The sequence below is a fragment of the Fusarium coffeatum genome (genome assembly GCF_003316985.1).
Source record: "Fusarium coffeatum strain FIESC_28 chromosome Unknown BRIP53273_contig_61, whole genome shotgun sequence".
NCBI classification, from domain to species: Eukaryota; Fungi; Ascomycota; class Sordariomycetes; order Hypocreales; family Nectriaceae; genus Fusarium; species Fusarium coffeatum.
In genome coordinates, this window is record NW_022157857.1 from 468,332 (window position 1) to 493,868 (window position 25,537).

Sequence of the window (25,537 nt, forward strand, 5' to 3'; positions counted from 1 at the left end):
AATCTTTCCCAACCTTTAATGCTTTGCAATTTTGTGACTGATAAGGAAAGAAGAAATAATGTTTTAGACACTGGTGATGCGCTCGAGGGGAGCTCGTGCGCAACAGACCATGAGCTTAAGGCTTGTACCAAGCTCTTCGGACTCCGAAAGCAGAGACTTGTCGCTCCAGATGCTCTTTCCGGTGGTGTTCTCTGCTGCGTTCTCGTAGCAGCGGGTGTACCACCATCGGCCGACGCGGCTGACCATCTTGGTGATACCCTCGTCGGCCAAGGGGCTGTTGTCGCTCATCATCTCGGATAGACTGGGCTGGTCCTTTGCGGTGGCTTTGCTCTTGCCCTTGCTGGTGACGGTAGTAGCCACAGGCACGCCCACGCGCGCTGCCTTAACTGTGGTGAAACCAACCTTACCAAGGAGGCGCACGATGAGGTCTGCAGTGGATCCGAGGCTGGTATCGGGGGTCTTCTCGTTGATTCTCTCCTTAAGGCGACGAACAGTTCGTCGACCCCGGTTGCCCATGTTGTTGAGGTCAACATCAAGAATGGACAACTCGATGAAACCTCCAGGCTTCAGTACACGACGAGCTTCGGTAAGGATGCTGCGGTAGTAAGCTTCGGGTGCTGCGACAGGGAATCTGTACACAACAGCTGTGAAGCTCTGAGGGGCGAAAGGGAATTTGTCGAGGTGAGAGTTGTACTGAATCTGGTGGTGGTTGGGAGGGCTGAGAGGGAAGCTTGAAGATGAACTCTTCAGCTCTTCAGGGAGAGGAGCGCGAGGGGACAAGTTGAAGAAGGTAGCGGCTGGGTAGGTCTCGGCAGCGTAGAAAGACCAGTCATCGTTACCGAGGCCATCGATGACCAGGATGGAGTGTCGCTTCAGAGAACCCTCGACAGGAACCAGTTCATGGCGAACATCGCTGAAGAGAACATGGCCAAAAGTCAACCACTTGCTGACGGTCATTGATCCAACCCTAAGGTTGACCTGTGCAAGTGGGGAGCCATCTTCAGAAGAGGAGCTTGCGTCAGATCGTCTTGTCTTGCGAGATGATCGACTGCTTCGTCGTGACATCTCCACAGCCGCGGATGGATCAGCATCCTCGTTGCAGTGTTCATTACCCGAGGCAATATTGGAAATCGGGAAGGGAGTGGTAGGGCTTGGGTGAGGCTGGAATGCTGCTCTGAGACGCTCAGTCATGTCAGCACTGCAGGTGCTGGAGATGGTCGTCGCCTTGGATTGTCGAACTGCCTTCTTGTCGAAGACAATTGTGGGCGACTCCAATGGCTTCTCCTTGCTAGCCAACTTGGACTGGTACGTCTCAAGATGGAACGGTGTACCTCGTGAGGAAGTTGCTGAAGGAAGTGGCTTGGAGACATCATCTTCAAGAAGGTCGTCGTACTCATCCCACACCTCATCTTCAACAGGTGGGTCATGGGGCTGAGGGATGACAGCAGTAGAACCAGAGAATGCGAGGATGCCAGAGCAACTAGAACTGGATGTACCAATGGTGCTCTCAGAGTCCTTGCGGGGTGAAAAGGCCAAAAACTCCTTCTCCGGTCGAGTCAACTCAGGAGGGATGGAGTCTCGCGACGAAGGGTTGTTGGTGCTTCCAGCTGTTGAGCCATCGGTGGTAAGTTCCGGGACAGGAGTGGAAGGTTTGGAAGGTGAAGGGCCCTTGGCAATCGACTCTGGGTCATACATATCAAGGTTCTCGTGGGTCAAGTGCATACTGGCCCTGAAAGGTCGAGAAAAGCTCATGGGAGACACATGTTCATGTTCAGGACGGTTGCTCACAACCTTGGGGATACGTCCGACCTGAGGAAGTCTGCTTCGCTTGGCGGTAGAAGGAGTTGGCTGCATGCTGGGCTGTAGAGTAAGCTTCTTCATTGCCGATCCCTGTTGAATGACAGGCACACGAGTCTTGAGCTTCATTTCGATGCTTTGCCTTCTCGCTTCAATGCTCTGTCTTCTCTGGGGCTGCACAGGCTCTGCACGTCGTACTGGAGAGTTGCTTGTCGATCGCATCTCGGGAGTACCCTGTGAAAGCTCAGGAGTGCCACCAACGCTAGGTGACTTGCCATAAACCTCAGCGAATCTGAGGACATCTTGGATATCCATTGGCTCACTATCTTCCTGTTCTGAAGAGTCCATCATGGCATAATAAGCCAATGGCTTCTTCTCAACAACCTTGACAGTGGCCGAGACTGGCTCATCCTCGTTGGAAGACTGCTGGTTTCGTGTTGATCTACCAAAGAGGTTCCACTTGCGAGGCGAGCGAGGCCTCTTGACAAGCTTCTTGGGTGCAGGGTGCGACGACTTGGCCTCGTGAGACATCTCCCGCTGGAGGTCAAAGTGAGAATCATCAGACATGACACTAGTGTCGAAGCTAGTCATGGGAGAAGATGCATAGCCGGAAGTGTTGATAGGCTGGGGTAGCTTCAGAGGGTCGTCGGGAGAGGATCGCAGACGCTGAACCGATCTTCGGAAAGCCAGTGTTGACTTCATCGTGGGACCCTCGGAATCACTGCTCTCAGAAGGTCGACGAGAACCGAAAGCGGGGTGAGCAGATCGTGACATGGGGGAAGGCCAGAGAGTGTTTCGAGGCTTCTGTTGAGGAGCTGGCAGTCTTGACTCGTCGCTTGTCAAACTCTGGGAGCTTGCATTTCGGGAAATCTCAGAGCTGGCGTTTCGGTTCTCGATGATCGCACCTCCGGCGATGACCACTGGGTTAACGCGGTCCGACAAGAACGAGTCGTTGCTGGAACGGGGTTCCGGGGCGGGTGCGTTGCGAGTCATATTGCTGATGCTACCACTGCGTCTCTTAGCACCACCAAGGCGACCATAACCTTCGTGTCCAGTACCAGCGGCAGGACCCTTGCGAACAAGTTTCTTCTCCTTCTCGGGCTTCTCGGGAACTGCTGTGCTAGAGTTCTTTCTGCGACCGAAGAAGCGTGAGAAAGAGGAGCCAGACACATGAGGGCTTGGTGTGCGTGTCACTCGAGGTGGCTCGAGACCCTTTCCCTTCTTCGACTCGGCGGCAGACTTAGCTGCGGGTTGAGCGTATACCTCACCTTTAATGGGAAGCTGAGATGTCGATGCTGTGCGTCCGGAATGAGTGAACTGGGGCTTAGGAGGCGAAAGGGCTCCCGACACAGCAGACTCGCTTCCACGTCGCTCAGTAGCTGGGAGGGACTGGGTGGAGAGGTTGCTATGGATTATTGGCATGGGGTTGAACAATTGGGATTGCATGTCAGGAGTGCCATCTCTGCTGGGCCGCGAAGGAGGAACGGCTCTAGGGGAGGCCGAGGTTTGAGCATTTCTCTCGGGAGAAGGTGATCGCAAGACAGGTCTTGTGACCTTTCGCACCGACTTAGGCGACGAGGTCTCCTCTCGAAAATGCGAGGATGACTTGCGTGGCGGGGGACTTGGTGGAGGAGCAGGCAAGGTCTTGGTCTTCTTCTTGATGGTGGCTTCTCGAACAGTAGAGTTGGATGATGAGGAAGTGAGAGACTCCCTCACGGCTGCTAGACCATGTGGGTCGATGGGAATAGCCTCAACTTCATTTCCGGTTGTCCTTCGGGTTACAGGAGGTCTGTTAAGAACAGGACTCTGAAGACGGTTCTTGTTCTGATTGCTGCGAACAGGTGCAAGAAGACAAGGTGACTGAGACGCAATTGAAGTTGGCGTGGTGTCACGGCTGTAAGACCCCGGTCCTGGTGACTCGGAAAACCTAGTGGATGGGCTTCCGCTAGTCCCAGAGAATAGTAGACTGGCTGGAGTTGGGGGCGGCAGGTCGTGTGTCGCTAAGCGAAATGGGACCTCGATTCGGTTATCTGAGCTATCCGAGGGTCGTCGAATGTTTCGATAACGGTCCAGTTCAGGGTAGATGACTGGTGATTTAGAAGGCTTCTTTACCTCGATAACTTCAGCAACTTGAATCTCGGCCGGGCTGCTGGTGAGTTCTCTATCAAATTGGAAGCCGAATGCGGGTTCATAGGAGCCCTGTCGCTTATGTTGAGCAGACGAGGAGGAAGAAGAGTCTGTTCGAGAAGAGCCATTGCGGGTAGTGTTGACATCGCCGGAGAGCGATGACTTCTTCCTTCTCAAGACATTTGGGTTAGGTCTTGGGTTGTCCAGAGTTGGGATTGATGATGACGATCCGGAACCTCCATGATGAGGGTTAGAAACGGTCCGGGCAGAATTTGAAGTAGATGATGAACCCCATGATTGCGCTTGGTGATTAATGCTAGGCCGTAGTATAGGCTGAGGAAGAGAAGGTCTTCGAGTAGTAGTAGTAGAAGTAGTTGGTGTAGGTTGAGTCGTCCTGGTAGCCGGGGCTGGGCGAGAAATGGAAGAGGGTTTCGGCAATGATCGTGGAACTTCTTCCCTCCTTCCTGATCTGCTGATTGACTTCTGAGCGGTCGTAGAAATCACAGGCTCAGATCCGTATCCATATCCAAGTCCAGGCCGTCTAATGCGAGATGGTTCCGAGGGCCTGGCAGGCAGACCAGACCCCAATCTGTGAGATTCCATCTTCCAACCTTCAATATCGACTTTGTATACCTAGTACCATATTTTTACCGGCAAGGAAGATTCGATGTGTCGATGACAGGTATATAAGAAAAGGAAAACCGTTAATCGAAAAAGCAAAAAGTAAAAGCGAAGGCAGCGTCGTCGTCGTTATTAGTGTGGAGGGGAATTGGCTTCCACCGTTAATGGTGTGGGTAAAGTATCAACTCGAAGTGGTATAGTTCGATGGATGATGGTGTGAACGGTGGGATAAAGCCGCGTCTAAAACTCGTAGTCGTCGAGAGTTGGCGCTTCGGTTGATGTGATAAGTAGTAGCGTCTCTTCAAGGCGTGGGAGTGTAAGTGGAGAGAGTTGAGTAGATTAAGAGAAGTGAGAGTCAAGTCTTGACTCTGAGATAGACAAAAGAGAAAAAGAAAAGATCCAAGACGGGTGGCAAAGAGAATGAATATAGATAGATCCAAGGTAAAGTAAAGTAGGGAATAGCGGGGAGGGCCGAGACGGAGACGAGACGGGAGCATATACTCTATGTAGTATTTAGGCAATGGAACGAGTTTCCTGGGGGGCAGACCATAGTATCATGAGTGGACGATGACATGCGGTACACGAGTACCTGAGAAAGAGGGTGAGGGTACATTGGACCATGACTGTGGCGTTTTCTATCCCAACCGTGATCATCCTTGCCCTTGAATCTTTGCAACCCCTGTCCCAGTGAGTTGGGTTGCAGGCATAGCCTGGCCTAAGAATTGGCATCGCATCGCATTGCATCTTTTGTGGTGGAGTCGCCGATACTGTTACTATCGACACGGGCAGACAGACAGAAAGAAAAAAGAGGGTGAGTCATCCGTTTGGTCAGCCAGAAAATAACAAGCGGAGCCCATACATTGCAACTGCGCCGCGTTCCTCCTTCGGGGTGCATGTCGTTATTATCCAGTAGGAAAGCCCTCATGCCATCTAGACGAGGTGATTGGGCCTCACATCCCGGTAGCGATTTGCACTGAAATCCTGGTTCATTGACAAAGACCCTTGGGATGGGGAGTGGGGCAATAGAAACAAGACATTCACAACCCGAAACGATATAACAATTTTGTTAGTAGTATCTGAGGAAGGCCACTGGACAGTGAAGAATTGACTAGACTTGTCTGCACCGTTAAACTTGGCGGAGCGGTCCTGAAAGGGATGGCCCGCTCAGGGGAGGGATTATGGTGTTGGTAAGCTTGACCTAGGAATGGACAAACAACAAGAAACAACAACCCAAAGTAGAAATACGAAAAAACAACAGTAAGAAACTGAATATCCAACCAACATACAATATCCCCAGAAACACAAAAAAAAGCCTGACCAAGATTTGATGCGGGTGCAGGGGACAAGATCAAGACTCGGCTCTGGTGGGTGTTGAAGATGTTGGTTGCGTCCGCTTTTGGAGATGATGAAGATACAGAGACCTTGGAGGGGGGCGGCAAAGTGTATCCGCAACTGACTGATTATCTTTTCTCGTTGACATCTCATATCCCAAAGTCAAGGATACGTAAATCTATCTATCCTGTCCATCACTCCGGAGCCGAAGACCAGCCCATGGGTTGTCACCACCAGCATCATAGATACTCTATGGGTGTGTGAGAGAAAAGAGAGACATCACTGTCACGGTGACAGTCACCCACGGGCGCTTCATCCTCTTCCTCGCTTCTTCAGCACATGCGACGTCGTTGCAAAGGCATCTGCATGTCTTAGACATGCATATCAAAATGTCTCACTTTGGCGCTCTCTCACAGGCCGATCTAAAATGCATGTCTTGCCCCCAATTCCTACTTCTAGCCTCACCTTCCGAGTCTATTGACCGGTGTCAGCAAGCAACGCCAGGCACAGAGATAGGCTTTTGTGTGTCTATCAAATAGATTCATCACGATCATGATCAATAACAATGATACTTTGGTAGACCTGCATATATGTATGAACCTTCGGATCCAGTCATGAGTGGACATGGGTCTTGTTGAGCTTCTTCACTGACATCTTTGAACTTTAAGAGAGTAAAGCCCGTTGGGACCTGGACTAACGGGTTCAACGGGCGAGTTCTGCCCCGCATGGGGAAAAGTCTAACTCTTACTCTCCAAGTAACCGTAAAACTATCCAACGAAGGATGATCTGGCTGCAGCATCTCGGATTGTATTTGGTGTTTTCTACACTCGCAATATGACAAGAACAAAAGGCCAACCTCGAATCACCTCCTCAAATGACACACACTACCGTGCACATCCATGACCAGGGTCGAGATCCTGAGGCGAGATACTCCCCTGTCCTGTAAGTGGAAAGACCGACCTCCAACCCCCCAGACCAGCTGCAACTCATGCAGTTGCAGCTGCACGACCATGGCCCATATATGGCCCAACTTACGTACTCCAGTCGTAGGCAGGATAAGAATAGCATCATGCCAGAGCTCTCCATATAACCGGAATCGGCGTTGGCGCAGATCGGCGTTTAGATAGACGCGGGAATAATGGGCTTCTTCACGGCAGATTTTGTAGGCCTCTTCTCATGATATCAAAGTCGGTGAGAGTTTGTTCAAGAGAAACCTTACTTGGGAAGCAAATACACCGACGGACTTGAACGTTGATTCAGCCCTGGCGCCCAGCAAAAATTTGCTTCGTACCGCGGACACGGGGCTTCATTCTTTGGCTCTCTTCTCATTCGCCAAAATTGTCTACGCAAAGCGCCCAGGAGTCGCCATCGCCAAAGGACTCACACATTCCATTGGTTGACGATGAAGGACTTTCTACCAATGACGAAGATGCGACCAGACCCGTCAGATTGGACTCCATGATAGGGAGACATCGTAATGTAAAGAACCCCTTCGCTTCGCTTCTCCTGCATGTAGCAAGCAAGCAAAAAATACTATGAACGGGTTTGATCCATAATGCCCCTCAACCCGTTCGCCAATCCTCACAGCAGAGATGCATCTCGGCCAGACCCTTATTGACAAGGGTATGCTATATTTCGGTAAAGAGGGAGCTCATCTAGACAGCAAAAACTTTGTTAGTCGATGGATCTTTACAGCGAAGCGAAGTGCTGTACTCAATTTGACTCATGAGTGACTACGCGATACAACGCATTAATTCTTGAATTTACGTATTGGCTAGACGCTCAGAGTTCACCGCCATTGGTGTTAGTCCCGTGATAGACGTTGAGCGTCAAAAACGCTCACGAGACCCAAAGAAGCAAACCTGTATGAAACGGTCGGCAGTCGAACAAGGAACGCACAACCACGTCATTTTCAGAGACACAAGGCATTCTTGTCTTGAATCTTCTATATCGGTATGCGCCTTTCTCACAAGATCAATGTCCCAAACGTTCGGTGAAAGATTGAGCCGCCAAGTTGGGTCCATCGGTGTGTGGTACTAGACCCTGTACGCAATGGGGTCCTTGGCTAGCTGAGAATAGTACGATACTAGAGAATTTACAGCTCGGAATAGTGGCAAGGCGAGAAATAATGAATGCGCTGGCAAGGCGGCAAACGCGTCTTGACGTCGATAAACCTGTCTTTCGAGCATGTCGTTCCTGGATCAGTCTTAGATCTTGCTGCACGATGGGAGGAACATGTTACCCAAAATGGTCACTAGAGGAGGCATCCCATTATGCGATTGCGACTCCGCCACAGCAAAAAAAGAACAATTCCCATGTCGACCGCCACAGGTAAGGCTGGTGTCCCTGCTTTCTGGGAGAGCTTCACTGACGTGGCAGTTGGCTCGTGGCTGGCCACTCCGGCAGTCTCCCCCCTGTCAGTGTGGCTTGTCAACGGACCGAGCCAATCAGAGACAACTCGATGCTTGAATTTGAGGTGCCCCTTGTAAAGTCACTCGAATTCAACATCAAAGTACTCTCTACTTTGGGCAGCGGTGAATGGCAAACTGCAAATGCAAATGCAAGACGGTTCTTTCTCGTAGTGCAGCTTTGCCTCATTGACAACTCATCAAAAAACCTGCAATATTTCCAGCCAGCCCAGTATCCGTAATGAAAGCCCTTTATTTCGCTTGGAGGATGATCCAGCGGGCCACCACCGAAATAGAGAGTGTGACTTGGAGGGAATAACAGGCTCTGGTACGTCCAACGGCAACTGGAGACACTGGAGTCTCTGTCCGGGGTGGTCCAATTGCCTTAGCCGCCTCCTGCCAACCATAGCCGCCAGACGGCTCGGCGACCAGGGTTGCCTTAACGAATGAGCAGGGGTTTTGACGTTGCTATTGGCTGGTTGTTTGAGACTGGTCTTGAAGCTAAGCGTTTGGGAACATGACAGCCAGAGGATCACGTTGTTGGTGATCACGGTATTATTTCGCTTTATAGTGTAGTGCCTGCTCCTCCTGTTTTATTAAAGACGTTGGCCATTGGGACATGGCAGTCGCGGCACGTTTGTCTAGCACGAACAAAAGTCGTCCGACAACGGAGATAGTGGCTTGCGTCTTCCAACAGATAATATACCTGTTAGGGACTGTGGGATTAGCGCAGCCGCGGGTCTTTCTTTCTCGTTGGTTCCAGACATCTTGACGCTATCCATCATGTGCTTCCTTGTTCCGATCATCTAAACAGACAAGATCCCAGCGATCAAGGTCTACCCCTTCTCCTTTCTCCATCACTACCATCGATCTGCTTAATGGCTAGAGGTATTCACGAATCGCTATCACTTGTGTATTCCTTGGATCCTGACAGGGCTGGTTCTCAGAATTCTGGTCAAGCAGCAAGAATATAACGCAAACAATCGGCCAATATAGAGTTGAGCTACGAAAACTACTGAACTGTCTTTTCTGTTTTGTCAGTTACTTCGTCAGCCATAGCTCTTAGTGCAGCTGATTCTCGAAGTTACGATCGGTGCCTGCAGGAACATGAAAACTTTGTCTCCTGTCCATCCAGAATCTCCGCCGAGGCCTCTTGGTACAACATAATATACCATCAGTCAGAATTGTAGCATTGCGAGTCCAGATGGTCCTAGGAATAGGGGTATCGCAAGACCAGCATCGCGGTCCCGGCAGTCGTGCAACGGCGCACAAATATCTCGGGAGCTAAAGCTCAAACGAGACTTCCCCGTCCAGGAAGCTCACTCCCGCCGTATCCTCTGTGGGACTCTAGCAAGGTCATGGTGTTGAAGTGTAGTGGATATGCATGTGAAGCTTCAAGTCAGCCTGGACCCAAACTTGTACTGTATCCATCTTCGGTTCGTATCCGAAAAGCCTCCTAACAACAGGCTAGCATAAATGAGGTTAAGTTGCTTGATCTCCATATTGTTGATCAAAATTCACAAGTTTGGAGATGCTAATCTCTAGTGTGAGCGGGAAGCCATTCGGATCGTGCGATTGCTTCCGACATCGAAGGATCATCCCAGTAAAAAAAACTCGTGTGTGCAAAGCCACCGTGTCCAGATAACCTCAAGATAGGGGGAAACTTGAGGTAGCTAGTATCTTGGTCTTGTTTTACTGACCCGAGATAATTCGGAGTGTAGAACATATTTTTCTGTAGCGAGATATCCGGGGAAGAATCACTCGGTTGTCGAAAGCATCATCAACAAGACCTTCCCAAAAGAAAGCTACCACTAGGCTGTTCGTGGCGAAGTCTTAATGAAATCGACAACGAATCACCCGGAAGTCCATGAGGAGCAAAGGGATTGACCCTTGATCTGGGAAGATGGACCTTTCCAACACAAATAAACTGACTCGATGCCTTACGGTGCGAACAGCCCAGTCTTGAGATCCTGAAGGCTTTGAGTGATGGGATAAAAAATTGACCGACCGAAAACGCCGTGTTCCTCTTTATTCATTTAGTATCCTTGATAATCTGCGCTGGGAAACGAAAAATAAAGTTGTTGTGCAAATAGCGAAGTCCATTCATATAAGTATGTTATGCCCCATTCCGGTGATGTTGTTGTTCAAGGAATCAGTTTCCAGCGAATCTAGCAGCGCGCTTCTCAGCCTTGGCCTTCTCAGTCGGGTCGTTGAGAATACCGCTACCGCTTCGGGTTGCAGCGCCCTCTTTTCGAGCGCCGCCGTCACGACCTCCGTCGCGGCCACCGCGTCCTTGACGTCGTCGGCCGCCAGGACCGTTTCGTCGATCCATACTCTGTCGCTTACCCGGTCGGCCTCCTTCGGTCTCAGTCTTGGCCTCTCGGCCTCGCTTTCGCGAACGCTCAGGAAGAGCGGAGTCTAGGGTAGTAGCCAACTCCTTCTCATCGAGACCGAATCGCTTCGCACGGTCGGCGCGCTTCTTCGCGTCATCATCCTCCTCAATACCGAAACGCTTAGCGCGTTCGAGTCGCTTCTTAGCCTCCTCGTCGGCAGCGGTAGATGACAATCCAGCGGCGTACTTTTCGGACTCAGCAGCAGCCTTGGCCTCTGCGGTCTCCTCGGGCTTCTCTTCCGCAGCCTCCTCGGCCTTTGCAGGTTCGGCAGGAGCAGCCTCAGCAGCAGGAGCCTCGACGGGCGCAGAGGTAGCAGCGGGAACAGCAGCGTCAGGTGCGGCGGGAGCTTCGTCGTCGCTGTAACTAATCTCGTCCTCCTTGTTCTCGGCTGAAAAGGACACAATTAGTCGATGTTTTCTTCGATGCGACGAATTTTGCGCGCGAGGGAATGGGAGCGAATCAAGGTTCGATGGACGTACCGGGCTTCGCCTCTGGCTCGGACTGCTTGTTGTCGTTCTCTTGGAGTCTTGAGATGAGATCCGCCTTGTTGCCAGTCTGAGGAAGGCCCTTCTCGGCCAATAGCTTCTTCAGCTCAGGCACCTTGAGCGTGGCGTATTCAGCCATTATGTGAGAAATGGAAATTGAAAGAGCGTTGGATGAGTTCTGAACGTAGCGGCGATCCGAATTGTGGATAGTAGCTTCGAGCAATAATGATGCGCGTGGGATTGATGACTCGAAAGAAAGTTGATGAAGAATGGAAGCTCAGCTTTGGTACGCGCGGTTGGGGATGACGCTTGGTGTATGAATTCTAGATTTTAGTGGGTCGCCACGGTCGCTCTGGTCCTTTGTTTGGTATCGAGGCCTGACAATAAATGGAAGGCACTATGGCATTTTTGAGTGGTGGAGCTATTATTGTCACCTCCTGGACACAAATTCCTTTCTGTTAGCAGGGAGATGGACGCGCACGGTCCATCCAAGCTCACAAAGAAGCCCAGGGAGCTAGCAGAGCTCTTTGTCCTACCTAAGGTAGGCTCCATACAAGCTGTTTGGTAGGCGTCATTCTTCTACACACAGTGAGTCTACACTCAGCAAATGCAGTACGGTCCATGCTCGGCGCAACAAAGAAGATGCAAGCAGCGTTACAGCAGCCGTTCTTTTCATCCTTACCAAACGACGGGTCGATACACTATTGTTTGGCTGCCTAGTACAAACAGGTCATGAATAAGGGACCGGCAGCCTCAGAATACGGTTACCACATGATTGCACCTAGAAATGGATGGTTGTCGAGGGCCTCACGTGGCCGCCTGTAAAGTGCATCCGTTCGATGTAACCCCAGAATGGCCTGTACAGCTGAGCAACCTCTTTTTGTACTTGTGCAAGAATCGTACAGAAAGAGTCCCGGATGTAAGGGTCCGAGATATACTTCTTTGACTTCATTATTATTATTCTTTGACACTATTCGTAATGAATCTGGTGGATAACGATAACCGTACCGTTGACAGTGCAATTCAGTTAGGTCCCTGAATTTTGTTCCCCAGACTGCCCTATTCAGAGGTTAAAAAGCTTGCTGCCACAGATCTCCCCCCTAGCCCAAGCCTGACCTTCCGGATCCCAGTCCGGCTTCTCCACAGCTCGTAAAGTACTGTAGGTACCAGACCAGGGGAAGGAGAAGGAGGAGACCAAAATCGTCGAGCAGGTATCCGTACAGTATCACTCGAAATAATTTCTTGGCTTTTGGCCCTTTTTTGCGGTCAGGAAGTTGAGATTCTCCTGTTTTCATTTTAGATTTGTATCCAGTCAAAGAGTCTCATTTCGGTAACCGTTTTTCTTTTTTCTCTCCAGTGAAATAGCTTAGCTTCGCCACTCTCCAAGTCTAAACTTCACCAAACCAACTTTAACTTAGGTTGCTTGGGTTTCGTCTCGTCACGTCCCCCTCTTCCCGTCCCCACGATTTGTCGATCGCTTCATCTGATATCAACCTTGACATCAACGACCTGCGAAACCCTTGACTTTGATACATTACCACCTGCGACCCTCAAGACCGCCTTAAATCAACCGGAACACTCGGGCGCATCCATTTCCATTACTGCTACCCTCGATTCGACCTCGAACCATGCAATAGCCATCGCCCGACCCCTTAGAAGATGCGAAAAGCTCCGCCTACCATCCAGTCCCCGAATGCCCGTTCCAATTGCCAGCGCCTGGCTACTTCCACTTGAAACGATCAGCACTTTATAATCAATCTTGAGCGGTTCTTGCCTAGGTGTTGACCTCCATACTTTGTCAATCCTTACATCATGACTCGACGAATTGTACGTCTCGATCTCCAAACTCCCTTGCATGGGGAGCATACAAAAGCCTGCTTGACTGACCATATGCCAATTTATAGGTCCGAACAGCTGCTCAGCTTGCTGGCGCTGCCCTCTTTACCTTCCTCGTTATCGCTTTCCTCGACCGCAACTATCGTGTCCTCCCCAACTCGATTCATGGCTACATGCCATCCCACCATCCCGGACTTATCGTTACCGATGTTACAATAGCCACATGTTCAAGTGTCAATCCATTTTCTTCCTGCGATCAAGGAAAAGAGTGGCACCGAGTTGACAAAGACCTGTATCTCGGTAGAACATGGACCACGAGCGCCTACTTGTATGTCATGCGCAAGCATGAGGAGGACCTCACCGAGGAAGACAGAGTTGTGGTGGATGTTGCCGTTGGTAGACTTCAACCCCAGCCTAAGGGCGAATCCGATGACCCTTGGGAGCCTCGCGCTGCGGGTATCTGGATCAAGCGTTCAGCCAAGAGGAAGGCTAGCGACTCGAAGCAAGCTGTGACAGACCTTGATGTTCTCTTCGGAGATGATGCTGTTGAGGCAAGAGAAGGATATGCGGTCACGGGGACACCCCTGCTACTGAATACAGGCGGCCACCTCCTTTGTGTTCAACTCACTGTGCGCCGAGGCCCGGCCCGTGAGGTTAAGAAGCCGCAACCCAGGATCAACAAGGATGGACGATACAAGATTATGCAGATCGGTGATCTACATCTTAGTACCGGGGTCGGCGCATGCCGTGAGGCGGTTCCTGATTCCTACAATGGTGGGAAATGCGAAGCTGATCCCAGGACACTGGACTTTGTCAACCGGATTCTTGATGATGAGAAACCTGATCTCGTAGTACTAAGTGGTGACCAAGTCAACGGTGACACAGCACCAGACGCACCAACTGTTAGTGTTTCACCCAATGTTCTTGTCACAGTATCGCCTACTAACATCGTCTAGGCCATGTTCAAGATCGTCTCGCTCCTCATTGAACGAAAGATTCCTTATGCAGCCATTTTCGGCAACCACGATGACGAAAAGACCATGTCTCGCGAGGCGCAGATGGCAATTATGGAGAACCTTCCATACTCACTTTCTACTGCCGGTCCAGCTGAAATCGACGGCGTTGGCAACTACTACGTTGAAGTTCTGTCTCGTGGGAAGACCGACCATTCGGCGTTGACCATTTACCTTCTAGATACCCATGCTTACACACCTGATGAGCGCAACTTTCCCGGATATGACTGGGTTAAGCCTAACCAGATAGAGTGGTTCAGAAAGACAGCCGCCGGTCTCAAGAAGAATCACAATGAGTACACCGGCCGACATATGGACATCGCCTTTATACATATTCCCCTGACGGAATATGCTGACCCAGCACTACCGCGTGTTGGTGACTGGAAAGAGGGAGTTACCGCCCCCGTCTATAACTCTGGCTTCCGCGATGCCCTAGTGGAACAGGGTGTCGTCATGGTCAGCGCAGGACAGTAAGTTTGAAGTTGTTACCCTGCCTATCACAGTCGCTAACCAAATTCCCAGTGATCACTGCAACGATTATTGCTCCCTATCTATGACAGGCGAGGGAGAGACAAAGATTCCTGCCATGTGGATGTGCTACGCTGGTGGTTCCGGCTTCGGCGGCTACGCCGGTTACGGTGGCTACCACCGTCGCGTACGTCTATTCGAGGTCGACACCAACGAAGCCCGTATCAAGACTTGGAAACGTCTTGAATATGGCGACACAGCTTCTCGCATACACGAGCAGATTATTGTCGATGGCGGCAAACCACACCCCCTTCCTCCACCTGCATGAGCTTATGACACATTGCTTTTTTCCTGAGGGTTTCTTGTATTTGTGGTTCAGGATGGTTAGCTGCCATGCCTTCATAGACTAGGGTGGCTTCTTTTTTGTTTATGATAAATATCTGTCTCTGGATGGCATTGAGAAGCATATCGATATCGGTGGTTTTTGTATAACAGTTAAAATATCCCACCTCTCGTTGCGGGAAGCAACAAAACAGAGCTTGACGACGGCATAGTACACAGCGTCGGGATTGGGAATGGAGTTGTTTTTGGTTGATTGAAATCATGACGAGCCGAAGGCTGAGTCTCTATTATGCCTGGGTTTTCCCATAGTGTGTCACGGTGAAGTTGGTTGTATATGCTGTAAACTTGGAAACAATTCGAACTTAGGGTAACCAACTCAGGTTCAAGGATGTGAAGCTTCTTGTCAAGAAGACAGTCAGCCAACCACGAGGACAGTTACAATTAAGGAAATAAAAACATGCTATGGGCATCACATCGATCCGAGGATACTGACTTGTAAAACGTAATCTCTATTGTCATCCACTACATATATACCACTTCTTCTCTTCCCCCACTATGTTCAATAAAAAGAGTAACCCCCCAACATATTCATAAAGACTCCCCAAATCCATGCTGATAATGTACTCCCCCGGGTCCAAGACTTCACCGGAAGCCCGTCCAGACGCCGTCCGCCCATGTCTAGATGCAGAACAACAAGATTGGTATGCACAATCAGATTAAAAAAAGGCTTCAAGAAAAATGTGGTATCGTTAAGTCTCACGCTTTGCGATGAGGAGAAAAACAGATGTAGAAATGATGGTGTGCTGAGCAACACCGGGATATCAAGATATAATAAAAATGCAATAGTCTGGGAAATCCCAGAGTTGTGAATGTGCTTGTATAAGGACAAGAAAAGTGATGCAAGGGAATTTGGTTGAGGGGATTAGATGGTCATGACTTCTTGATGAACAAGTCGCAGCACCCAGCTTGCCTCTGCGACACTGGCGCACTGGAAGCACCACTTCTTGATGTTGCCGCCTGTCGGGCCCGTAGCTGGAACAACGCCGACAACACCATTGTCGTCTTTCATCTCCTCCCAGACGCCGCACACGATACCACGGCTGCCCATTGCCGTGAAGCAACCACTGCCGAGGACGGCATCAAGCAACACCTTTGGCTTCTCTGAGTTCTTGCGTGGGATAGTAGTGACAGTAACACGCTTCTCCATACCGTGGTCGGCACGAAGAGCTTGGCGCCAGCCAGGAGGAGGTCGTTGAATGGAGAGCTTGCAGTTACCAAAGTCCTCCCATTTGGCAGCCGCGACGAGAAGATGCAGTCGAATTTTGAGGTCTTCTGTACCGAAGCTTGAGGGTCCGCGGCCGCTGTTCTCGACACTGATTGAAGGTGATCGCGGTGTGGTGTCACCATAAGAGGAAGATCCGGGAGTGTTGGTACCGCCGCCGTAACGGCTGTTACGCTTGACTGAGGAACGAGCCAAGCTGAAGGGCAGTCCTCGTCCAGTAAGTCTCTTGAGGAAGCTGGAAGCGGAGAGAGTGGAGGAGGGGGTAGTGCTTGCACCATCATATGATAGAGTAGGGGCACGGACGGAACCACGGTAGCTGTTCTTACGGCCGAACCAGCTTCGTCGTCGGCTACTTGTATCATCATTATACTCAACAGGAGGCTTTTGTTCACCGAAGCTTCTGAACCGCGCTTCGTTTTCGAGTTGGATGAATTTTTGGTTGTTGAGACGGGAGTGGTGAACGGACATGTAAAGGTTGTAGCAGTCAGGTCCGTTGTGGCATCGGAAGCGGAAGTTGCCTCCACCGTGAGAGTTGGCCATTTGGCAATCTGATCGAACTGAAGAGCGGATTTCGAGATCAACAGCTGTGCTCTGACGGATGAGCACCAATGGAGTGAGATCAAGTGCAAGCATTGGCTTGTCCCCTTGCTCAGATGAGCTGTTGGCGATGTAGGCTTCAATTACGCCGGCTTTGACAATGACTGAAAGGTTCTCAGCGGCGATGTTCTTCCACATGCCCTTATCGGACCACCTCGAGATCATAGCACTGTATCTTTGGACGGTCTCCTCGGGTGCAACCTTTTGTCCGTATAGGCCAGCTTGAGAAGCGGAATTGGAAGGTGTCAGGCTGTCTGCTGGGCCTGATACAATGGACTCGTGAAGTTGATGGCGCTTAGGCTCATCGTCGGCATACTCCTCTTCATGAAGTGTCTCCAGATGACTATCAATCTCCTCCCTGATGTAGTCTCGAGATCTGGAGTTGTCCCTAATGCTGACTCCCAGCTCGGTCTCAGGCAGATCGACGCTTTCGATATCGTCCTCATCAGAAGAATCGTAGCTATAGTCTGATTCGGTGTAGTCTTCCTCCTCGGAGTTCTCGTAACTGCGAGTGTAGGATGTGCCTGATATCGAAGACTGGTCCGAGGGCAAGTACTCGTGCTTGAGGGGAGAAGATCCCCGGCGCTTGACTCCGCTGCTGGTAGGTGGTTGAAGAGGAGGCGGTTTGGAGTACTTGGACTTGGCTTGAGGTTGAGGGCTGGGACTAAAGGTTCGGTGAGCTGGTGGTGGCGGTGCGCCATCATCCCGTTGAGATACATCGCTCTTGCGGATATTGAGAGGATCAGGTTGCATGCTCTGTGAGGTCATGGGCCGCTCATCGTATTGGTAGTCGTACTGGTTTGCTGTACCTTGGAGATCGTGATATTCAGGCGACTTTGCAGGAGGGGGAGGAGTGACTGGCGAGGCTGATCGAGGGCGATATCTGGCTGGAAGTCGCTTGGGTGTGGTTGGGCTTGCTGGAGGTGACTCGGCAGCAGATGAGCGGCGGGAGTGTGAGTTTCGCAGGGATTGAGCTGAGTACTTGCGAGAAGATCCTCGAACGCCGACTGGCACATCGGGCATGCGGGATTGTGAGTACGGTTCATCGTCATCGATCACACTAGGCTCCGGCTCCCTCGGAGGTACGGGAGAGACAGGGAGAATATCGAGCCAGTCCAAAATCTGATCTTCGTTATCGGTCGTGAGTGTGAGTAGCTCGTGCCATGGCCTGTCGTTGTGTGTTCCCCGTATCATGACAACCATATCAAAATTATCATCTCCTGTCCTGGCTGAAATCAATTCAATAGGCACTGGCGGGAACAAGAGGTATGATCGACCCTTGACACCATTCTCGCGGATCAAAAGGTCGCCCTTGTCTTCAGGAAAGCGTTGATTGTCTCGGTGTACCAACTCGACCTGGCACTCGAGACGTTGACCATTGGAGTGCGCAAGGTCTAGGGAAAAGAAATCTTTTGCGCTGACCTGACGCGACGGCTCGATGTACACCTCGTCCATCGCAGTCAGCGTTCGGAGGTCGCGCGATCTGGTAGTGTCGGTGTTGATCGCATCCTCATCTGTCATCCTGGCTGTTTCTTCGCGATGTCGACGACGGGCCTTTTCTTGTAGATCCTCAAAATCATTCATAAGATCGTAGGTGTCGTTAGTTCCGAGTATAGAGTCAACACACTTGAAGAACTTGGCGATCTGCTTGAGTCGAAGCAGAGGCCTCTTCAGCAAATGAGCCACGTCGACTCGCTCTCCCGCGGCATCAACGATATCGCCAGCATCATTCCGTGGCATGGCACCGACAAGGGAGTCTTCATCATCCAGCACTCCCGCTACCGGTGCAAGATTGACGACGAGATCTTGGAAGCCCAGCCTCCAGGCGTCGAGGTATTTGTGGTAAATGGGTACAACTCCATGACCCCATGAAGCAAGTCGACGAATATCTTGAATAGGAGCCTTGCGATGAGCCATCTGAAGCTTCTCAAGAGCAACACCCATGTTCACCACAGACTTCGAAAGGGCGTCTGCCTTGGTGACATGGTCACCAGAGCCGAAAAGTTCGTTCGCATTGTCGCCATTAACGACCTGCTGTAGAAGAACTGGAATAACACCAGAGACTAATGTCTTCAACTCTCTAAGATAGAGACTTTCATCTTCGCGAAATTCCCTAAGCAGGTCGTCATTCGTCACATCGTTGGCCCCACCTCGGCTCTTTCGCATACTGGGTCTTGAGCGGTTACTGATGATGGCGCTGGGGACGTTTTTATCGTCGGGCAGTGAGAGTACTGATACAAGATCCGAGTGACGTGTCAGACGTCGCTTAAGACCAGATCCCTGGTTCTTCGAATTTGAACGAGAATTCGAACGGCGGCTTCCTTTAGTGAAACCGGTGGATTGCGTAAGAGTGGATTGAGTGACATCAGTCGTCAGATCCGATTCGACAGCGCTAGAACCCTCCTCGGAAAGAATTGTTGACAACTCATACTGGCCCCTAGTTGGCGGTGGGAGACGCGGACCCATCATGCGCGCTGACGGTAGTGACATTCGAGCATCTTCAGCCTGTTGTTCCTGTTCCGGAGTCTTCTCTCGAGGTTGCTCTTGAGGCGGTTCCTGAGGCTCTGGAGTTTTCTTTTGAGGTTGAGGCGTTTTGCGCGCTTCTTCAGGAGATGCGGATCTGACGCTTCTCAACTTTTCGGTCTTGGACAACACTGTTTCGGTCCCATCCTCGGAGTCGTCGTAACTGCGTTCGTCGTCGTAACGATCATCCTCACGTCGATAGTCATCATATCTTGACTCCTCGTACCTTGAATCTTCGTAGCGGGAGTCGTCATAACGAGAGTCATTGTACCTAGAATCGGCATACAAGGTTTCAGGCTCATCATCGTATGGTCGCTCTTCTCGACTCGTATAGGGCTTCACTTTAGGAAGCGAATTGCCCGATTCACCCGTGAAAGCTTCCTTGAGCATACCAAAAAGTGAGTGTTTGGGGCTGGACTTGACAGGAGAAGCTGTGTTTCGTGTTGCCTTTGTTCTCTTCAAGCCTGCGAGAGGTGAACCTCCCCTTGGTGGGTACTTTGTGTCTTGACGCTTTGGTTTCGTCTTGGCTTCAGGTTCGGGCGAGGATACTGGCGATACTTCTTGTGTGAGTTCTGTTGAGAGGTCTGTTGAGAGTTCCGTGATTGTCTCTGGTGAAGGCTCTCTGGCAGGGGCCGGCTCAGGTTCAGGCTTGGGTTCGACCTTGGGCTCTGGTTTCGGGGTTGCCGGTTTTGGTGTTGCCTTCTTGGGAGGCTCAGGCTCTGGTGATGGTTCTTTCGGTGCAGGCTTTGGTGAAGGCGTAGGTTGGGGTTTCTTCGGGGCCTCTTGCACAGGCTCCGGCGTCGCTGGTAATGGCTCATGAATAGCTTTGTCCACCGTATCTGGTTTGCTCATAGTCGAGGAAGACACTTTCCTCTTCTCGGTACGAGATGCGGCGCGACGAGTCCTGACAGTCTCGGGAGAAGATGGTTCATCTGACAAATCGTCATCCAAAGGCTTTCCTTTGCCCTCACCCTCAACAAAAGGATCAACCGTAGTATTCAGCCACTTCTCAATACTTGTAGGCTTATTAGGCACAGCGTCCCTTGGGGGCGGGTGCTCGTTGATTTCGTGAATGACCTTGCTGGCGCCCTCCATGACCTTCTTGAAAACCTTTGGCATGTTCTTGAAGCTGGTATTCCTTTCGGGCTTCGCAGGGCGAGCAGGACGGATAGGCCGACTTCGTAGTGGTCCTCCACGGGCGCGTAGAGGTAGGTCGAGTTCAGTAAAAGCCGAGTTGCCCCATGGAATTTCTCCTGGGATGTCTGCTATAGACTTGGCCAGAAGACTGGAAGACAACTCTGATCCATCAAGTTGAGAGGGCTCAATAGCAGACTCCTCATCGTCATCAGGCACCCACGTTTCCTTGCCCTTTTCCTTTGTCGTCGGAGGCTGGTAACTCTTGGGTCGAGGTTTTAGCTTGCCTGATGACGGAACCCTCTTCTTCGTAGGAGTATCAACCGTGGGGTTTTCCTTTGTAAGTTTGAAAGGTACTGTATTTGTCCTCGTTGTCTTGGACCATTCTGAACCCTCGAAAGTTTCGGCGTATTTACTTAACGATATTTTAGATGAATTGTCTCCGTTAACGCTCTTGGTGTCTGTCATCTGCTTCTTCATCTCCTTTTTCACGTCGCTCATACTAGGTCTCCGTGAGCTAGGAGCTGATTTCAGCCGTAACCTGACACTCCGCACCGTACTTCCGGCATTGGATGAGACCTCGCTCATAGGTCTTACTCGAATTCCTTCGTCGTCAGTGAGTGGCGTCCTGACGGCCCTCACCCGGATACCATCACCGCTCTGTCTCTTCTTGTTCATGGGTCTGACTCGGATTCCGTCATCAGGTCCTGGTGTTGACTTGGCGGAGCGCTGTGCAGTTACTCGGCTGCTATTGACATTGCTTACTGTCAATTCGCTTTCACTCATGAACTCGCTATCTGTGTCGTCCATCCATGGTTTTGCGCCGACCGATTTAGACGACTTATGACTCCTCGGTGGTGGTGGATCTGGAATTTCGACCATTTCTGCCCAAGCCTTGACTCTGTTGGCGACCTTGGGATTAGCTTGGGTGCGGAAGACAAAGTCTTTTGGTATCTTTCCCGGGGCGGGGACTTTAGAAGGTGAGGTCTTCTTGTTTCCGTGCGTTCCATGCGTTCCATGCTTCCGATTCTTTCTCCAATGTTCGTCGCTAACAACACGTTTCTTAGGCGGTGGTTTTACTTGTTTCCCCGGAGTCGGTGTTGTTGGTGTCATTGGTGTCACTGGTGGTGGTGGCTCGGGTGACTTGATAGGTGTTTTGGCGGGGACCTCGTCAGGTGTAGTAGCCTCCGCGTCTCCTGTGGCCTCTGCATCTCCTGTGGCCTCTGTGGTCTCTGTGGGCAGAGTCTCGTTCGTTTTATTGTTTGGTGTTTTGGGCTTCTTCCTCATCTTGATGCGGACCCGATCCTCCTCCGTCACACTCACAAAGTCCTCGTCTTCGAATGCAACATCAGGTGGTTCGGTGGCTGCATCGTCTGGAGTCTGCTCCATAGCCGCAGCATTGGCCTTCTGCCACTTCTTAACTCGATCACGGACGCCATTAGGAGGTGGGACGCGCTTGACTTGAGACTGCTTCATTTCATGGCGCAGCTCAGCTTTGACAGCCTCCAAGCTCATCCTCCTCTGGCGCTCGAGCGCCTGCCGCGACCTCGAGGGTCGGCCTAGAAGAAAATCATGGAGAAGTGTAGGTTCTTTTGTTGACTTAGCACGCGGTCGGCCACGGGTCGCTGCTGGCGGCGCCGACGTGGGTGTCTCCTTTCCATCGTTCTCTTCGGTGGTCTTCTGCGGGGTCTCAGGATCTAGGACGGCTTCCTCTACAGCTTCCTCTGGAGAGGTCGGGTTTGATGATGACATGATCTCAGTTACCTAGAAGTTGGAAGTGGTGAGCTTGTTGTTCGGCCCAGCCGCAAACGTGGCGGGGAAGCATGATGCGTCACAGAGGGGTTGCTCTCATGAGGTTCGTACCTGAAGCTCGGTAACATGCTGCGCAGCTGTCGCAGAGAAGCGGTCGGGGTCCAAGTCGAGGCCGAAGTCGCTCTCTCGATGCTTGGCGATAAACGACCGTTGATGTCGTCAATGATGCGTTGTCGGATTATGGTATTGCAGCGTCCGGTAAAGTTTACAGGAAGCTTTGGGGAAAGGCGGAGCAGCCGTTGAGCTACACTGGATGCAATCGCAAAGGAGAGGAATGAAGAGCGATAGTGGGTAGGTATGCAGATGAAGAGGGGAAGATGACGGATGGTAACGTCAACGTAATATTCCCGGGTGACAAAGTCAATGAGATGGCAAAAAGCCTTGTGCAAATGATAGGATAATGGAGGGCTCTCCAAAATGTGAGAGGTTACGGTAAGATTGTTATGGTTATGCCACTCAGACTCATGCCCTGAGCTGTTGGAGAGGGCCCTCCATTCAATTTGGAGGTTGCGTCCTGGACCATTGGCCATTGACTTGAGTCGCGGGTGTCCCAGGTAACCAAATGGGGCCCCACCTCGAGCTCAGTGTAAACAACACTTAAGCTACCATCCCACCTATCAGGGTCAGGGATAGTGGGATGTGGCGCCGTATTGACAGGGACTATTCCAGGGCTTCAGTGGGTCAATTATCAAACCCCTTGGCCATAGATTAGTGGATTTTAGTAGATGTCTGTCATATGATAGGCTAGCGTGGCCCTTGAAGACAATCATCTGTCCAAGCCCACTGCGACAAATCCAAGCCTCCCGTGTCTGGCTGAACCCGATCTCCGATTTTCTCCAATCCGGTATTGCTTTGGGCATTGAAGATCTACAATGATGGGCTTCCTTATTTACGAAGTGGAATGTCTTGATCTCCAGGGTCTTTCCGATTTTCCCAATCCGTATTGACGATATACGACAATAGCTATCGACTACACATTAATCTCATTAACAAGCCCATTCAATAACCGACATGCTGCACTACCATTAATCTACGCAGACTACCATCCATTGAACAACACAGCAATAACAACATTGACATGGGTGTCCCTCCCAAATCTTGGCCAAACAGCTGCTAGCCTCAAAACGCCATACAGCGCCTTGTTTTCGTTGCTGACGACGACTGACTAAAGAAGCAGAAAGAACAAAGAGGAGGCCATCCAATCTCAAGGCCAAGAATAGCTATATTGTTTCAGCCACAGACATAGCAGATGTCCAAGTTTCGTGCATTTAGACTTTCCTAACCGTGGAGAAGAACCATGGTCATGGAGCCAAGTTAGCCAATCTCGCCCGTTGGGCATCCATAGATCACGATCAACTACCTTCTGGTTCGATGCGAACACAAGTAAGCGCTGCTTGGTTCTTCGTTGCCGAGCATGAACGTTCCATTGAGAACTGAACAAGTATACCGCTCTTTATGCGACCCACAAATACTACCGATCAACGATTATAATATCTCGCGATCCGAAAAGTCTCAAGTTTCTGGAATTGTGGCGCCGGAATCCACAACCGAGATCTTAAACGTCCACTTCCCGCATACCTTGTCGAGTTAGACAGTTAGGTATTTCAGCTTTCATGAACGATTAGTGTTTCGGAAATATGGTTAAGCTTATGTTCTAGAACGTGTTGTGTTCAATCTTATCTGGGGCTGGGAGACAACTTACCCTAGAACAGGAGATGTTCTTCAACGGACCTATCCTACAGTTGCACAACCCAGCCAGGGTGTTGGGTTACAAGAACTGATTAGATCTTGAGAGTGAAACTGGTGATATTGAATGTCATTTAGTTATAACTACTGAATGTGACGTCAACACTTCTGCGCAGTACCATCATTGAGCCCAAGAAATAGCCGATATGAATGGCTTGTAACAAAGTGGACTGTTTCATCGCAGTGAAATGAAAGCCCGGAGTACCCGAATATTGGAACGAATTTCTGTTGTGAAGACAGGAGTCAAGTGTGTGTCACCTGACAGAGTCTTTGTCCGTCCTAATCTCAGACGTGACCAACCTAGTAGCTGTTCCAAGGCAGCACAAAGAAGAGCACATCACGAGGACACACACGCTTTAACTTAATTGCAATTACTAGAGTTTCAGTCTCACGAGGTACAAAGACTCATTGTGTCACAAGATTATCATCAAAAGAATACTCGGAAATTGTTCCAAAACTAAATTCCAATGTATTGCCTAGACCGGTATCCCCGAAATCCAAATAGGTATCGAAAACGGATTGCTCCGGGAAAAATGTACTATGAACGAGTATATGCCTGATGAGTTTGTATGTTCCCATCTTCCCCAACAAATGAAAATGATGCATCAAAATGAATGCATGCCCAACAAATAGGTATCCTTTCCCTGGACCAGCCATTGCCTCCTGATCCCAACACTCCCACCATGCAAGCCTTGAAACGCCGCCTATATGCAGATGCTACCTGAGATAGATGCTAGAAAAGAAATGAAACTTGAAATGATATGCAGAACCTGAACGCCGACTTATGCAAGATGTTTCCTCCTCTTTCTTCTTCACAGCCTTGAGCTTAAACCTCAACAGCTGGAAGCACAAAGCGAACCTTCTTGGTAGGCTTGGTCTTCTTCTCCTTTCGCTTCTCACCCCCAACATACTCATCATCACTGGTGTCGCTGTGAGCACCACAGCTGCTTCCAATCTCACTCATCAACTCCTCCTCGGTCTCTTCCTCGATAGACCATACATCAGGGCTTGGCTCCCTCCACAGATGTCCAGGTCGACGAGATGCTGAGTGACCCCTTGAGCTGGCTCCACGACGACCACGTCCCCTTGACCTGCCACGGAGCTTCGGGCTGCTTGAGAGGGTGTTTGGTGAAAGCAGTGTGTTGTTGGCGGTTTGGTTGAAGGCAGGAGTCTTGGGGCGGACTGGTGGGCGGCTGTTGATGAAGAGATCCCGGAGTGAAAGTAGGCCGTGCTTGTTAGGTGAGAAGCTGATGTATTCCTCTTCCTCATCGTCGTCCTCGTCCTCATTGTTGGATTCTGAGATCTCGGAGCTGGAGTCGGGAGACATAGGTCGTAGGCCAGGCTTGCGGAGTCCATCGAGGGTGGATGGGCTTACACTGCGGATGAAGAGACGAGGGGCACTGGCGTCTTCAATACCTGCGTCAAAGTCGAACAGGGCATCATCGGCATCGTCGTCGAGGTCCAGAAGGGGAGCTGGTGTAAGGAAGTATGTAAGAGGATCATCGTCGATGTCGTCCAGAGATGGGAGCGGAGTTGTCTTGGTGGAGATGGTAGGCTTGAGGCGCATCTGAGTCGGAGGCCAGGAGTCCCGACGAGAGCGCATCTCAGTTTCGGTAGTCAT

The 25,537-nt window shown here is 50.8% G+C and overlaps 5 protein-coding genes across 5 annotated transcripts; 1 reads left to right on the top strand and 4 right to left on the bottom strand.

The window, feature by feature from the left end:
* Window positions 1-63: 63 nt before the first annotated feature.
* On the bottom strand, window positions 64-4,527 carry FIESC28_02919 (uncharacterized protein; the record flags this gene model as incomplete). The annotated part of the gene is made up of 1 exon (XM_031157068.1): window positions 64-4,527. The coding sequence occupies one exon, from the start codon at window positions 4,525-4,527 to the stop codon at window positions 64-66; it is 4,464 nt and encodes a 1,487-aa protein (XP_031019020.1).
* A 5,910-nt stretch (window positions 4,528-10,437) lies between these two features.
* On the bottom strand, window positions 10,438-11,302 carry FIESC28_02920 (uncharacterized protein; the record flags this gene model as incomplete). Its single annotated transcript, XM_031157069.1, has 2 exons — window positions 10,438-11,066; window positions 11,158-11,302. 2 exons carry the CDS (start codon window positions 11,300-11,302, stop codon window positions 10,438-10,440), a joined length of 774 nt encoding a protein of 257 aa, XP_031019021.1.
* A 1,673-nt stretch (window positions 11,303-12,975) lies between these two features.
* Window positions 12,976-14,808, top strand: FIESC28_02921 (uncharacterized protein; the record flags this gene model as incomplete). Its single annotated transcript, XM_031157070.1, has 4 exons — window positions 12,976-12,990; window positions 13,068-13,901; window positions 13,956-14,482; window positions 14,535-14,808. 4 exons carry the CDS (start codon window positions 12,976-12,978, stop codon window positions 14,806-14,808), a joined length of 1,650 nt encoding a protein of 549 aa, XP_031019022.1.
* Window positions 14,809-15,744: 936 nt separating this feature from the next.
* On the bottom strand, window positions 15,745-22,110 carry FIESC28_02922 (uncharacterized protein; the record flags this gene model as incomplete). The annotated part of the gene is made up of 1 exon (XM_031157071.1): window positions 15,745-22,110. The coding sequence occupies one exon, from the start codon at window positions 22,108-22,110 to the stop codon at window positions 15,745-15,747; it is 6,366 nt and encodes a 2,121-aa protein (XP_031019023.1).
* A 2,632-nt stretch (window positions 22,111-24,742) lies between these two features.
* FIESC28_02923 (uncharacterized protein) lies at window positions 24,743-25,537 on the bottom strand (the record flags this gene model as incomplete). The annotated part of the gene is made up of 1 exon (XM_031157072.1): window positions 24,743-25,537. The coding sequence occupies one exon, from the start codon at window positions 25,535-25,537 to the stop codon at window positions 24,743-24,745; it is 795 nt and encodes a 264-aa protein (XP_031019024.1).